The sequence below is a fragment of the Xiphias gladius genome, chromosome 12, assembly GCF_016859285.1.
Source record: "Xiphias gladius isolate SHS-SW01 ecotype Sanya breed wild chromosome 12, ASM1685928v1, whole genome shotgun sequence".
Lineage (NCBI taxonomy): Eukaryota > Metazoa > Chordata > Actinopteri > Istiophoriformes > Xiphiidae > Xiphias > Xiphias gladius.
The window spans coordinates 2,658,165-2,673,608 of NC_053411.1; the positions used below are offsets into that span (position 1 = coordinate 2,658,165).

Sequence of the window (15,444 nt, forward strand, 5' to 3'; positions counted from 1 at the left end):
TTCAGGAAAGCTTGATGATGATGCAGGAATGAAGTATTATATGCACATGATTTTTTAAACGGGGCATTGCCAGAAAACATCATATACTGTTTTGCATATAAATTCATTTGACGCACTCTGCATGAGCAGTTGAAAATACTGTCATTTTATTCTATGGTCCCTCTTCTTCCTCCCATCCTGTATCCAGTCTGGTTTGACTCCCATCCATGTAGCGGCCTTCATGGGTCACCTGAACATTGTCCTACTGCTTCTGCAGAATGGAGCTTCGCCCGACGTCAGCAACATTGTGAGTAATGAGAAACAACCCATTCAGAGAGCAGGAAAGTGACAGTGTACAATAATTAATTCTCAAGTAATTTTGGTGCTTATAAAATTTTATCAAAGTAATGTGTTAGTGTAGTTTCAGTATGTGCATATTTCTGTTGAATATGTGTGTGTTGACTCTGCTGAGCTATATGTTGCCGTATGTTTGGTGTACAGCGTGGAGAAACAGCATTACACATGGCAGCCAGGGCAGGTCAGGTGGAGGTGGTTCGATGTTTGCTGAGGAACGGAGCAATTGTGGACGCCAGAGCACGGGTGAGACTACTGTTATCTATAGAGGCACAAACTAGGAACACTTTTTACTTAAGTATTTTGCCACTAAGCAGAATAAGCAATTTTTTTTAAAATAAAGTGTTCATTGTTCTTCTACTGTGTCGTGTTCAGGAGGACCAGACTCCCCTCCATATCGCGTCCCGTCTGGGAAAAACAGAGATTGTCCAGCTGCTCCTGCAACACATGGCCCATCCTGATGCTGCCACCACCAATGGTTACACACCCCTCCACATCTCTGCCAGGGAGGGGCAGGTGGAGACGGCTTCTGTGCTGCTGGAGGCTGGAGCTTCACACTCACTGGCCACCAAGGTGGGTGGAGGAGCCACACATCTGTGTCAACATTCAAATTCAGATTGATGCTTCGATGATCTGTGTAGAGAAAGTTGTTTTCATCTCTCACCACTCCCCCAACCATCATACCTAGAGTTAGAGGATAGTCACTGAAAAAATTACATATTTTGAAGCGTAAAGCATCAATGCTACATTTTAGAACTGAGTCTTAAAGTACCAAAAAGAGACTCAATTGACAAATGAAAAATAAAATCAATGAACAACACTGTAACCATAAAAGGCAGATAGTGGGAACAATCAGAGCACCCTGGCATTCCTTTCTGCATGTTTTTCACCAAAAGAGGAAAATTGTGAATTCAAACTGAAAATGACCTTTTAAAGGGCCAGTGTGTAGGATTTAGTGGCATAAACGGTTGAGGTTGCAGATTGCAACCAACTGAATACCCCTCCCCTCATCCCTCCCTTTCCATACGTGTAGGAGAACCTATGGTGGCCTTAAGGTAACGTAAAAACTCGAAAGGTCCTCTCTAAACCAGTGTGTGGTTTGTCCGTTGTGAGCTACTTAAGAAACATGGTGATAATGATTGATTCATGGGGGGGAAACTCAGTTGTCACAGCAGTACTGTATATATGGTTGTAGATAAAAGTAGGACAAAAAAAATGAGTGTTATTTATCAATAAAACAAATAATTTATGCAACAAAAAAACAATCTTTTAAAGGGGTACTCCTGGGATTTTGTACTTGACTTTTACAAACACAGGAAATGTGAGAGAGAAAGAATCATCAAAATAAAAGTAATAAATGCTTAGATAGATCTGACTTTTCGTCTTCCTCAAGCTTCCAGAACGCTGGATCCTACAGGTCCCATAATACAAGTGATAACATTTTTTGGCCAGACCCTCCTTGCTTGGTAAATGTCTTTCAATCTCCACACCACAGGCTGAGTACTACTCCTTGTGAGTAGTAAACTGACACTGATGTTCAAAATCAGTGGAGTTGCCCTTTAAAAATAATCAGCAAAGTCATAAAGATACATTTGAACAGATTCATAGTCAGTATGCAATTTTGAAATACAAGCTGCTTATGCTTATTTACAGATGATAATACAATGTGTCTTAAAATGCAGATACCTATGGCCTACGTCACGGTCCCATGGGTTCCTCTCCAGTATGACCGCATCTGTAGGTCCCTGTCTGTTTGACCCAGTTTCATGCATGACTGCTGAACTGAACTGAAATGTGCATGAAGCCTGAACACAATCAAGTGATTTATCATCATTGCTGAGGAGGTGTTGGAGGCTGCATAGTCAAGATCTTCACTTTGCATCCATTCCAGGGCAGATTAGTCCTTTAATTTATTCATACAGTAAGAGGGGGGAGACAAAGCACCGTGTGCTGCAGTATTCATCAGGGTTCAGTGTTTCTGTTCTCTCCTTCTCTTGATGTCTCTCTCCTTGGTTTCTCTCTGGGGAGGAAGGGTGTGGCTGTTGCTACAGAAACCAAACCAGGGAAAGTTGTCATGCAAGCGTAACACTCTCTGTCCATACAAGCATGTTCATAACAGTCAGTACCCTTGATTGGTTTAGAATACTGTTTTTATTCCATCTATCAATCTTAGAACCCACCCCTCCCGTCCTTCTTTCTCCTCTCCATCTTTTTTTCTTGTTTTGTTCAAACATTCATTACATCAGATATACAAATCATGGGTTTGACAAACAAAGGACTGCTCCATCCATGGGCAGGGCTGGGCAATAAACACACTGGTCATGTGGTTTCTGTCAGCCCCAGACTGGCTCTGTATTTTTAAAACAGTTAAAGTGCCCCCTCTGCTGGCTTTGATGTGAAATGGAGTTCGAGTTAAATGACTATTGAATATTTTTTGGTTTAAGGTTACCTAGAATTGCATCAGCATGTCAGCAGACGGGGTGTTCTTAATTGTTTTTTTGCAAATAACAAAACAGACCCATTAGGCCCCAGGGAATCCTGTGTTATGAGTCTTTGTTCCATGGAGCCTTACGAGAAGATTATAGTTTTATTTTGCATCTTCAGAAGGACTATTTGAAGGTGACCACTGCAGCTAACCAACAATGTTCACACTATGATGCATCTCTGACTCACAAACATGTAAGGCAAGACTGTGCTTCGTCCACGGCTTTTAGAAAGCTACTGCAGCTCAAAAACAACCTCCAGAGATGGAATAATAATTTATGAGAAACCATCAGAGCTGCCCACACAGGTGCAGGGATACATGGATATTTTTAATGACTCCCTGAGACCTTGGGCAATTTTTTTAATACAATAAGCACTTATAAATACATATTTTTTGAGGAGAAATGAATAAGCATTTTTAGGTCTTAAATAAATAAATGAGTCTTAAAGCATATACATATAGCTCAGTTTGTGATGAAGAAAGATATGAATTACTTAATCATGTCTTACAGTATTTAATTTATATATAAATCAGATTTATATATAGATCAGAGGAAGCAATGACAGAAAAAAATGCCAGGACCCCAGCTGAGGAGGACTGACATATTTGACCTGATTTGGATGAAGCTGAACTGAGATAACGTGTGTATAAATATCCTGTCTTCACTGTTTTTAAGCATAATTCTTAATTTACCTTCTCCGGTTGTTTCTCTCCACAGAAAGGTTTTACTCCCCTGCATGTGGCCTCCAAGTACGGAAGCCTGGATGTAGCCAAACTTCTGCTGCAGCGTCGCGCCCCACCTGATTCTGCTGGGAAGGTATGCACTAAACGTTTTCCATAATGAACTACTATTTAAATTTACAGGTGCACTGTACAATATGATTAGAGGGAATTAGGTCTATTTATCTATAGGGCTGATAGATGTTTTAGTGACCCTTCTCCTGCATGTAAATGTAAAAAGCCTGTTAATTTAAATGGTGTGTTGCTATTTTTCTTTATTGAGGTTAATTTGACTACGAGAGCACCGGTAAGCCTAGTTTGAATAAAAGCAGCCATTCCTTTGTTTGGATTAACTATGTTTTATTCCAGAAAACTTAAAGCAGATAACAGAAGCCTTCTTACATCAAGATTCATGTTTTTTTTCTTTGAATATGTTTTTCTTTGCATCATATTAAGGACCCACCCACTGATCCTTCCAGCTTTTGCTGTCTAATATAACTAATTCATCTCAACCTGCAGTCTTATCCCCTTTAACACATACTATTGACGCTGTGTGTACGTGGTGTTAATGGCTTCATGCTACACTAATTGCTATTTAATTCATGTGCGCTCAACGTCCATCCCTCACAGAACGGCCTCACCCCGCTCCATGTTGCAGCACATTACGATAACCAGAAGGTTGCGCTCCTGCTTTTGGACAAAGGAGCATCCCCCCACACCATGGCCAAGGTGAGAGTCCACATTAACAGCTGTCAACAGTCACTGTGCTGACGGGAGAGCCGGTGCCTTGAGTGGAAAGCTTTTCGACATGTTTAACATGTGAAGATGTGCTACAAAATGTGCCATCCTAACATGTCTTTATTCAGTCGTAAGCTGTTTTCCTTTTACAAGTAGTTGACAATGTAGCCAGAAGGTCAAAATGTGGTTCAATAGTTAGCTTCAAACTCCCTCCCCCTTTTCTCAGGGTCATGATTCAGTCACACAGTACAGTCAAATTGGAACACATAGACATACAAACAGTGCTGGAATCAGTGGAACTGAGGATAACCATAAATCTGCATAGAAATCATAAAAAAAAGGAGAAGATTATGTCATCAGATTTTGCATTATAATCATCATATGGATTCGTTTACATCATTGGAAACAGGAGCTGCAAAGTAGCATTACTTTTCATGATGTAAACAAATATAGATTGTTTTAACTTTAATATTCAGACATTCAGCATAGTTAATCCTCAATAAGACCAACCGGTTTTCATTAGACTTACTGTGTTGTGCAGGTTAAAGCTTGACTGATGTCAGCAGTATTTTTACCTCGTGATCCCTTGTTGACAGGAGATGGGATAATGATTTTTTTTCAGATTTTTTGTCAATAGCTTTCTCATTTTTTATCATAAACACTTCAAACCAGCTTTATTTTAAACTTGGTCTCCTCCTATTGCTACCTCCAGTATTTAAAATCTGAAATAATGAAATATGGCCAAATGAGATACTCTCATTTGTATTTCCCACTGTTAAAGCACCTTTCCTATTTCTATTTTTCAGTTCCACCTGGACCACTGACAGTTTTTATTCAGCTTCTCTTTTCTTCTTTTAAATGTGGGGTTCCAGTACAAACCTGTTGTTAGCTTTATTATTTGATTTGATCTAAGCATATAATTCAAATATTATATCTTTTTGTACATTCTGTGAACAGCTAAATATAAATACAGTACTACATAAAGAATATGAAGATAATCAATGACAGTAGAAAACAGAAAATGAGGCAGCATGCTCTCATCTGTTATCGTATGACTGAAGCTCTACTTAGATCAAGTGATGAGGAAAAGCTGGTAATTGGACTTTGTGTAAATTTTTATTTTAATTTTCTGTCAACCTACTATTTCCAAGGTCATGAATGAACTTTTTTCACTCTCTAAATACATACTGTAAGATTCAGTAATTTCCTAATTTTTTTATCAAACATCTTTGTTGGGGACTCTTTTCAGTGGCAGATTAATACACATTTGGTGCTCTAATGAGCATTTATGGCAGCAGGACGGTGTGTGGGATTGACTAAAAATAAACTACAGAGTGTGGGTTTTCATGGTAATGAAGGAAAATGTCTCCCAGTGCAACGGTGTGGCTCACTGATGTGTTTTAACAGTCTTAGGACAACAATGGAGCTCTATGGCATAGAGATAAACACACAATTCCATGTTGGTTTGGGTCTGCACACAAGATTTGTGGACAATGAAAATATAGCCAGACATCAAAACATTTGGTGATTACAATATTACTCCACAACTCCATTTAATAACCTAAAGTGAAACTAAGGCTGTTCATGATAATTCCTAAAAAGGTGACAACAACAAACAGTCCCATTTAACTTTCAGCAGTGACACCAGTTTCTCTCCCGTGTCCTCATGAACCAGAATGGCTACACGCCTCTCCATATCGCAGCTAAGAAGAACCAGATGGAAATCGCCACAGTTCTGCTGCAGTATGGCGCCGAGACTAACATCCTGACCAAGCAGGGTGTCACTCCGCTCCATCTGGCCTCCCAGGAGGGCCACGCCGACATGGCTGCCCTGCTCATGAGCAAGGGAGCCCAGGTCAACATTCTCACCAAGGTACTGTAGAAACCTGAGTCGGTTTTAAGTAATACATCAATAATCAGTCAGCATAGCAGGAAGAATTACCATAAAAAGCAAGTGTTTTTGGGGAAGTTGCATTAATTACATTGCTAGTATGACATAGTGTTAGTGTATCACCTATGATATTGTGCCTTGCTATTCTTCATTAAAGCTACAGTATGTTTGAGTACCATTGAATCACTGGGAAAATAAGAAAGTCTCAGGAACTGGCAGTCATATACTATAAGTCCAAACATATTTAATCACCCCTCAATCAAGTAATGAAATCTTAACCCAACCTTCTGTTTTCAGGGCAATATCTATCTTCTTCACAATGACAGATTAGCTACATGATGTTATTTGACAAAAAGAACGGACTGAATATGTTGTGAATATAGTAACTGTTCTGTGTGTGTTCCTCATGCAGAGTGGCCTGACTGCCCTCCATCTGGCAGCCCAGGAAGACAGAGTGACTGTTGCCGAGATCCTCGCCAGAAACGGAGCCAACCTCGACCAGCAGACCAAAGTATGAATAATCATACTGTTTTCATTTTCTGCATGTAGCTTTACACCTTCTGGTAACAAGATAACATTATTCAACTTCAGCTCCCTTTCTGCTGAATTTATCATCTTCAGTAACAGTTTTTTTAAAAATATTTTAGACAGGCAAGTATTTAATTTTGTGTTAATTATGATTGGTTACTTTAATCAGATTTACTATTGTTTTGCAGTTGGGATACACCCCGCTAATTGTAGCATGTCACTATGGTAATGCCAAGATGGTCAACTTCCTGCTTCAGAATGGAGCCAGTGTCAATGCCAAGACCAAGGTACTGAAGCTAGAGAAAGATGGTTGTGGTGCTCAGATAATCAAACGATAGCAGCTTCTTACCATCCATAAATTATTCACTTTCTTGATGAATTGTAAGCTTTTTGGGTAATCAACAAGCAGTTTGTCAGAATCTTGAAAAAACATCATTGATGCCACAGAAGGGCAGAAGTGATGGGCAAAACTGGGGTTCATGGTAAATGGACTCTTGTATTGGACTAATACTACAACTAATACTAAAACTAGCACATGCTGTTATTGGTGTACTTATTAATGCTCACATTTTTCAAATCTTAGGTTTTATTAAGTGGTTAGTTCACTCAAATTACAAAAAAACCCTATTTTCTCACTTTCCTATAAATGGTATCTGTTCTTGCAAATAGTTTTCGTTTTATCTGTCAGGAATTTGAGATATTCATCTCCGAGATTTCTGCCTCCACTCCAGTATAATGGAAGTGAATGGATTTTAGCTTGTGGTGCTTACAGCATTGAGAAAATTTTCATGGGAACTACTTTTTACTGAAGCCTGTTATGTTTAAAGTATCTTATAATTTTTCTGTAATTTGGATGAGCCAACCCTTAAAGTCATATTATTGGACAAACATAATGTCTTGATTCATTTTTACATTTTCACATTGTTCTTTTTTCCCTCCCAGAATGGATACACTCCCCTTCACCAGGCAGCCCAGCAAGGCAACACACACATCATTAACATTCTGCTGCAATACGGAGCCAAGCCCAACGCTATCACTGTGGTGCGTAAACACTCATCCACACAAAGACAAATGCATGCACATAGATACACACCGCGCATTCATTTTTTTTCTTGTCCAGAATGGCAACACTGCTCTGGGTATCGCTCGGAGGCTGGGCTATATCTCCGTGGTGGACACACTGAGGGTCGTCACAGAGGAGATCATCACTACCACAACGGTACCTCACACACTCCCACAACATTTAACTGACTTCAAAATTAAATTGAGATCTCTTCGCTGCTTCCTCATCTGCTGGCCATGATGCTCCATCAATGGACAGATCACTCACTGAACACCACTTTTCTGTGTATTCTTTGAACTCTGAATCTTTGAATTGCAATCATTTGAGGGAGATGATTTATGTAACTATGTATGACCTATGGTTAATGGGAACCATTTCCTCCCATGCTGCCAGACGGTGACAGAGAAACACAAGCTGAATGTGCCAGAGACCATGACTGAAGTACTGGATGTCTCGGATGAAGAGGGTGAGTCATGTTGCACACTACAGGCCCAATAGACACAACTTGCCCAGATGGACACATTTAGAGGCTAACTAGTGAACATGGAGAATTAGCAGCTACAGAGCCAGATATTCTTCTCATGAGCTGGTGGAGACCAAAACTGAATTAAGAGAGAGTGAATATTGAACCTAGATTCATCAGGTAATGTTGCTGTGTCTCTGCTGAATGTGTAAATAGGCCAATGTTTGCTAACATGTTTGCAATTACAAATTTGAAAGGTAAAGATTTTAGGAGGTAGTGAGTGACTGTACTGTCCACCCTCAGCATTGAAAACCATTGATGATGATGATGATATGTCAGACGACACCATGGATGTGGAAGGTATTCAGCATTGTGCTTTGTGTGAGGACTTGCTGTGCTGATTTTACCCAGGAGTGTTATGCATGATGAATCAGCCTAGAGTAACTGCTGTTTGTCTAGACGCCACGATACTAATTATGATATTTCGATTACAGTGACTCTGAGAAAATGGTTAGAAATCACGGGAGTGAGTCAAAAAGATTCCTTTCATGAGCGTCATCATAGTGAAACTTCAGTTTTGGCTCAAAGTGTCTATACACATAGTTTCCTGATGTATATTTGAAGACGAGTTTTGGGAAATACGCTTATTCACTTTTTGTCCAGGAGCCATATGAGAAGATTGATACCAGACTCATGTCTCTGTGTTCAGAATGGAGCTGGAGCTGGGAGGCAATGAGCCTAGCTTATCATAACTGGAAGCAGAGGGAAACAGTTAACATACACTGTGTCTACCATAAACTTTTTAGTCTGGCTAAACACACTGTATTTCTTTTGTTTGGTCCATACATAAATTTGTGGTTTGGGGAAGTCATGTGGAGAGAGCCAGGGTTAGTTAGTGAGAAATAAAAAAAATCCTAGCATAGAAAGCTACACTTTTTAGTCCTCTGAAAGTGTTCAGAAGGCTAAAATTCTGGGCAAAGAGACAAACAAAACAGTAAAACTAACCCTGAAAGGCTTTACCCACAGTGTTGTCACTTCAAAGCTTATTTCCAACCCCTCAAGAATACATAAGGAAATACTGACTCCCTGGAATGCTGCTAAATTAATCCCCACCTCAACTTAGGCTCTGCTCTTATTAGCTGTATCAAGTGTCATTAGCATTTAGCATTGCAAGATTCATGAGATGTAACAGCCCAGGGATGTTGTTTGTAAAGTTGAGGGCAAATTTGGAATTGGAGTATTTTATAGGCAGATTTAGTGGATTGTGTGTGCTTCAAATACAACAGTGACCTACTTTGAGGGAGTCAAGTACAGAGAAGGAACAGGGAAACTCAGTCAGTGCCTTAAATGCTTGACTTTCTGGTAGCCATGCTCAGCTAAACAAGAACACGATAAGTCACTGAATGATATATTTTACTTTAAAAATCTGTTTTACCTCCTTCTTACACTCTTCCCTCTCCAGCTAGCCAGTATGCTATTGGCACCAGAACATCTCTGTCTAACTACAGTATGTTGGTCACTTGTTCTGCTGGCCTAGCATAATGCTTTCTGCCAGACCTGGGCCAAAGTCAGCTTCATTTCCTGCATTTACCACAATATCACATGGATACAGCCTCGCACGCTACACTCTCAGGCCTGTGTTGCTAAGCCATCATCACCATCTACTGCTCTGGAGATAGCCTTTTGGACAAATGATACATAGTATAGTTTCTCAAATACTGATCTGACTGCCTTTTCATGGGCTTCTTAGACATGAAGAAATCATGAACTTATTGTATATTACTTTAATTTAAATGTAGTAGTATTTTACCTTAAATTTACTATATCCATTCATACATATTAACATGCCGGGATGGTCTGTTAAAGCCTAATATTTATGTGATATTTTCTACGAGCACGGGTCTAAGTGAAAGTCTTCATGTGCCAGAGAAGTGCCACGTGATGAAACTGTGAGTGTTTTGGCCCAGGTTAACCTGCAGCCAATAGTCATGCTGACCCCTGCTGTACAGTAGTGGAACAGCAGTAGAGTTTTATCACTAATATGCAGATAAAATAAGGCCAGAGAGAATGTTGCCATAACATACATCTGTTGGGGGGAGGGGGCAACAATAAAGTCCTGGACTAGAATCACATCTTGTGAATACAGTAGATTACAGTAATCCTGCAGTATTATCCCTGGAATCAGAAGCCAAATGGTTAGTATGCTAATGTCTTTATGCAGCTGCTAAACTTGCTAAGTCTGGAGGGTTTGCTGAGCAGAGAAGTAAAACTGACATAAAACACGGTATGATACAAATGGATTATACTGTTTAGAGTTAGTTCTAGAGAATAATCTTAATTTAAAGTCCACTTAATTTTTTTTCTGGGGGGGATTTCACAGTCTTCACTAGATGGAGTATGCTTAGTGTGAGAAAACAGAAACTTAGTTGAACAAACATTTAGTCAGCTTAGCAGACTCCACGTGTTGGTGCAATTGAAAGCTCAAGAAAAAGCTAATAGGTTGACGTTGAGTTAAGATTAGTTTTTCAGATGACTACATCCAAGTTTAAGAATGAACTTTCACACTCAACAGTCTTAAGTTAGTTTCCATATGAAGCGGGAGGCGTATATGGATAAAGAGCACTCTATCACTCTAGAGAAGATGACATGTAGCTGTCACTTCTGACAAGCTTAAAGATAAAACATCTGTTGTCCTCTTCCAGTATTTTAGTTCATGCTAATTGCCTGTTATCTCTCAACTTATTAAATGCTAACATGTTAGCACTGCAGTTGGAAGATTTGCTGTCTATATTCATGTCGTATCAGATGTAACCTGACTAATGAATGTTCCTTGAATGAGCTTTGTTTCTCTTTCATTCAAGAATTCATCTCTAACCCTGTGTCTGCTTTCCCAAGGTGATGACACGATGACAGGGGACGGAGGCGAGTATCTGAGGGCCGAGGACCTCAGGGAGCTGGGAGATGACTCCCTTCCTGGACAGTATCTGGATGGAATGAACTACCTCCGCTTCAGCCTGGAGGGAGGACGCACTGACAGGTACATCAAACACTGTCACGTTTAATTTAGCTAACGAGCAATTATGAAAGTCTGACCAGGGTTTCAGTTTGGCTTCAGTAAATTAACTAATTTAATATCTGCTTGGAAGTGAAAAAAATTTTCTGTAGTTGAAAAAAAAAAAAATTGCATCAGACTCAAAGCAAATGTTTACACCCATGTGCTCAAACAAATGCTCATCTGCTCCATGAAACAAACAATTATTCAATGTGCTCCATACACACTTTTACAGCACATGGGGCTGTTGTTTTTCAAATTTTCACAGCATATAATCCTTTCTCTAAAATAATCGATGACCCAGTTATATTTATATTTTGATCATGTCCTTCTTTTGACTGTGTTCCTCTCAAATTTATGGTTCAGTATTTACTGTGGATATGGATCTAACTTTACCATGAATCAGTGTGTGTGTATCTGTGTGTACTGACAAAAACCTGTCTTCTTGACAACCATAAACTCAACAATTAACTGCCTGTATTTGTATATGTGTGTGTGTGTGTGTGTGTGTGTGTGTTTTGCACCCTCTCCTGCTCATACCTCATCGTTGGTGTCCCTTGTCATGCCTCCATAGTCGAATACAAAGGTATGTGCTGACGCTGGCCAAATATCTGGCCCTTTAAATCTTCAGCACTACTGTAATAACCAGTTTAATAGTCTCTCCGGGGCTGGATATTGAACTTTTCTTTCTTACAAACAAGTCAGAGTGATTTCTCCTTTTTTTTCCAAATAGATATTTCCTGATTTTATATCATAATTTAGTTTTTTTTCTTGTTTATTAGCTGTATGTTATATTTGCCGGTTAAGCTAGCAATAATAAAATGTAAGAGGTATGTAAGATAATGCTATCCTCATTGCTGTTAGTCTTTGATATCTGCAATGTTCCGGTGAGCCTGTTTGTGTTAAAACAACAGTAATGTACAGCATAACTAACTTTTAGCGGTAACATTTAAACATTTTGAACAATATCCAGCCCTAAACTCAGTTTGTGTGTAATGAGTCCACTCATTTAATTATATTATTTTTCCCCAAGTGACATTCATTCAAGTCATGAGATCCAGGGTAGAAAAGTAACTCTTGTCCACATTGTCCTCATTTCTGAAACTGGAAATGAGCTTTAAAGTGTACTGTAGTCCTAATTAGTTTCCTGCCCTGCTGTGATGTCTGCTATTGTCATGACCACTGAGCATCCCTGGCTTCACTGCTTTCTACTTCTCTGCTGCAGTTCAGACAGGTCCTTCACCCCAACCCACTACAGCTACTACTCCCCTAAACATGAAGGCATGATGGATGAGATGCTCACCAGCCAGCAGGTACAGTATGATCACAGCCACAGCCACCGCAGGTTAAATAAACCTCTGGTTTTAATAGTCATTGTGGCACAACTCTGACATACTGCTGTTTGTATCAGTCATGGAAAGTAACTCAGTATATTTACTTAAGTCCCATACTTAAGTACAAATGTATCTAATGTACCTGTACTTCAGAGTATTTCAAATTTCTTCAACTTTATACTTCTGTTCTACCATAGTTCAGAGGCAAATATTAAACTTTTACTCCACTGCGTTTGTCTGACAGATACAGTTACTAGTTACCATGAAGATTAAGATTTTACCTACAAAAAATGATTAGGTTATAAAACAAAGTCCACTGTGCAGCAGTTAAAATCAGCTCCATCTCGACAACATTCAGGACCGTTTACATGTATAAGAATAATATTGATGCAATAATATAATAATATGATCTAATACTGTAACACTGATAGGGGCCCTTCTGTAGTACATAGTGAGTACTTTTACTTTGATACTTTTAGTAAATTTTTTGCTAATAATTCTATACTTTTATCTTGGTAAAATTTAGAATTTTTTTTATAATGAATTATTTCTATATTGTGGTATTAATAGATTTTGCTTAAGTTAATGATCTGAATGCTTGTCTTCCCATGGACTGGTATGCTTATGTATCTATTATATCTTTAAAAAATCCTGCATTTGTTTTCAATGGGAAGATGTTAAATTAAAGATGGTAGACATATCCGTTATACATCATGTTATCAACTCTATATTGATAAAAGTTAAAGGGGAACTTCAGTGATTTAGTATTGAACTTCCATAAATTTGGTACACTTAAAAGAAATGCATAAAAAGCCAAAAACAAAGCAACAGAGGCCATAGTATCCTGACTGTAGACTCCTTAGTGTAGGTCAAGCTACATTAATCCTGGATTCTCCAATTTGCATAATACAACTTGCAAGGTGTGAATGACCCACAGAGGTTTAAAGGGACACTGGGTTTCACCACCAGTAACCAGAACTAATAAAACCTTATCTATAATAAAAGTTTCTTTGTTGGATTCCAGGTTTCATCACTTGCCAGGGAGAGTGAGAGGGATTCATACAGACTGAGCTGGGGAACAGAGAACCTGGACAATGTGGCTTTATCCTCAAGCCCCATCCACTCTGGGTAGGTACAGTTAGACTGGAGAAAAATATGGCTAACAATGACAGGAAACCAAATTATAGAAATGTTACACTCTTACATATTGAAATACTGTATGTGGGCAGAGGATGAAATGTGCAGACTGTGTGAATATATGCATTCATACACTGAAACATCTTGTTAATTCATGATGATGCATAAACAGTGAATCCATTCTCATCAATGTCCTGATAGCATGTGTCAAGTTTTTAATTACCTTTAATTATTGTACTTCTTGATTGGTTCATTAACTTCAATTTGTTATGTCTCTAGTGCTTGGAGTGAAGTGCTTCTCTCACTTGGCAGCTGTTGGAAATGTATTGTACCTCTGCAGTAAAGATATTTGCATATTTCTATTTTGTAATGAGTCCTGACTTTTGGAACTTCGTCTTTAATCTGCCTAAAATCCTGCGATCGTCTTCTGGTTTTACGCATCTTTATACGTCAGTGAAGAAATTACTAGAATTAGGATTTTATATGTGTGTGTGTATATATATATATATATATACACATATACATATATAAGTGTATATACTGTGTTTGATGTACCTGTCAGTGCGTCCTCCCTCCAGGCATATATATTTTTACTTGTTAGGATGAGATTCTAAATCTCTACTTTTTTCTCCATATTTCTGTCATTCTGGTATAGTATAAGTATACATCCAGTAACTAAAGACAACATTTTGCGAACTATGATCATTTGGATTCAGGAGCAGTCTGGAGTCAGTACATGGTTAGCCTGGCACATAGCATAAAGTGGAAACACTGCTCAGAAGTTTTGGGTGGAGAGAATAACTGATGTCTGTCAAGAAATAGTTGTAGCATTTAACTACCTGTGAAACCACAAATTATTGTTTTTACATTTCTGGTTGAGTACTGGTTAAAAAAACAAGATACTTCATATAAATCAGTAAGCTTTAGAGGTGCTAGTAGGTGTATTTATTTTAACTTTGGACAAAGCCAGGCTAACTGTTTCCTCCTGCTTCCAGTCTTTATGCTAAGCTAAGCTAACCACATACTGACTCGACGCAAGGACGTGAGATTGATTTCGATCTGCTCAACTCACTCTAAGAAAGAAAGTAAATTCAAAAATGTGGAACTACTTGTGACCTATTGCTTTAAGTTACAAAGGGAAGCATAAAATATTGTCCATGTTTACAAAAATAGCACTTAACTGAAAAAATAGTGCAAGTACTGATTTCAATATGTGTGAACGTAAGCAGTAACTGAAATTATCATGAAGTTATCATGTCACTGCTTGAACGTGTAACTGCTCAGTCTCTTCCACAACAAGCTGCCTCTTTTTCCTTTTTCTGACTATCTCATGTCTGCTCTGTTTTTCCTCTCTGGGGTCGTCTTTCTCTCAGTTGTTTCTGGTTGACTTTTGATTCCTTTCTGTCTGATGTGGTTGTTGTTTTTAGCCATTCCTCTCCGTGCCATGATCATGGAGACCACAGCAGGTGACCTTCTGCACCTTGGTTGCATCATTCTCCTCCTCATCTTCATCATTCTCTTCCTCTCCTCACAGTGTGCTCTCCTGGTGGAGAGGTGTTTGTGTATGTTACTGTCCTTAACCAGCACTGCCTTATATAGCTTTCAATTGGGTTCACCAGGCAACAATATGATATATAATCTTATGTGATATAGCAAGTTAAGGAAAAGTAACCTTAAATTGTAGATGTCTGGGGAAAACA

General features: G+C 38.8%; 1 protein-coding gene across 1 annotated transcript in view; it reads left to right on the forward strand.

The window, feature by feature from the left end:
- ank2b (ankyrin 2b, neuronal) overlaps nt 1-15,444 on the forward strand; it is a 91,449-nt gene that overhangs the window by 30,060 nt on the left and 45,945 nt on the right. The window contains 16 exon segments of the mRNA XM_040140906.1: nt 188-286; nt 481-579; nt 709-906; nt 3,537-3,635; nt 4,169-4,267; nt 5,952-6,149; nt 6,580-6,678; nt 6,884-6,982; nt 7,638-7,736; nt 7,816-7,914; nt 8,152-8,224; nt 11,117-11,258; nt 11,848-11,859; nt 12,499-12,586; nt 13,632-13,735; nt 15,172-15,210. Coding sequence (XP_039996840.1) covers nt 188-286; nt 481-579; nt 709-906; nt 3,537-3,635; nt 4,169-4,267; nt 5,952-6,149; nt 6,580-6,678; nt 6,884-6,982; nt 7,638-7,736; nt 7,816-7,914; nt 8,152-8,224; nt 11,117-11,258; nt 11,848-11,859; nt 12,499-12,586; nt 13,632-13,735; nt 15,172-15,210 — 1,646 coding nt within the window.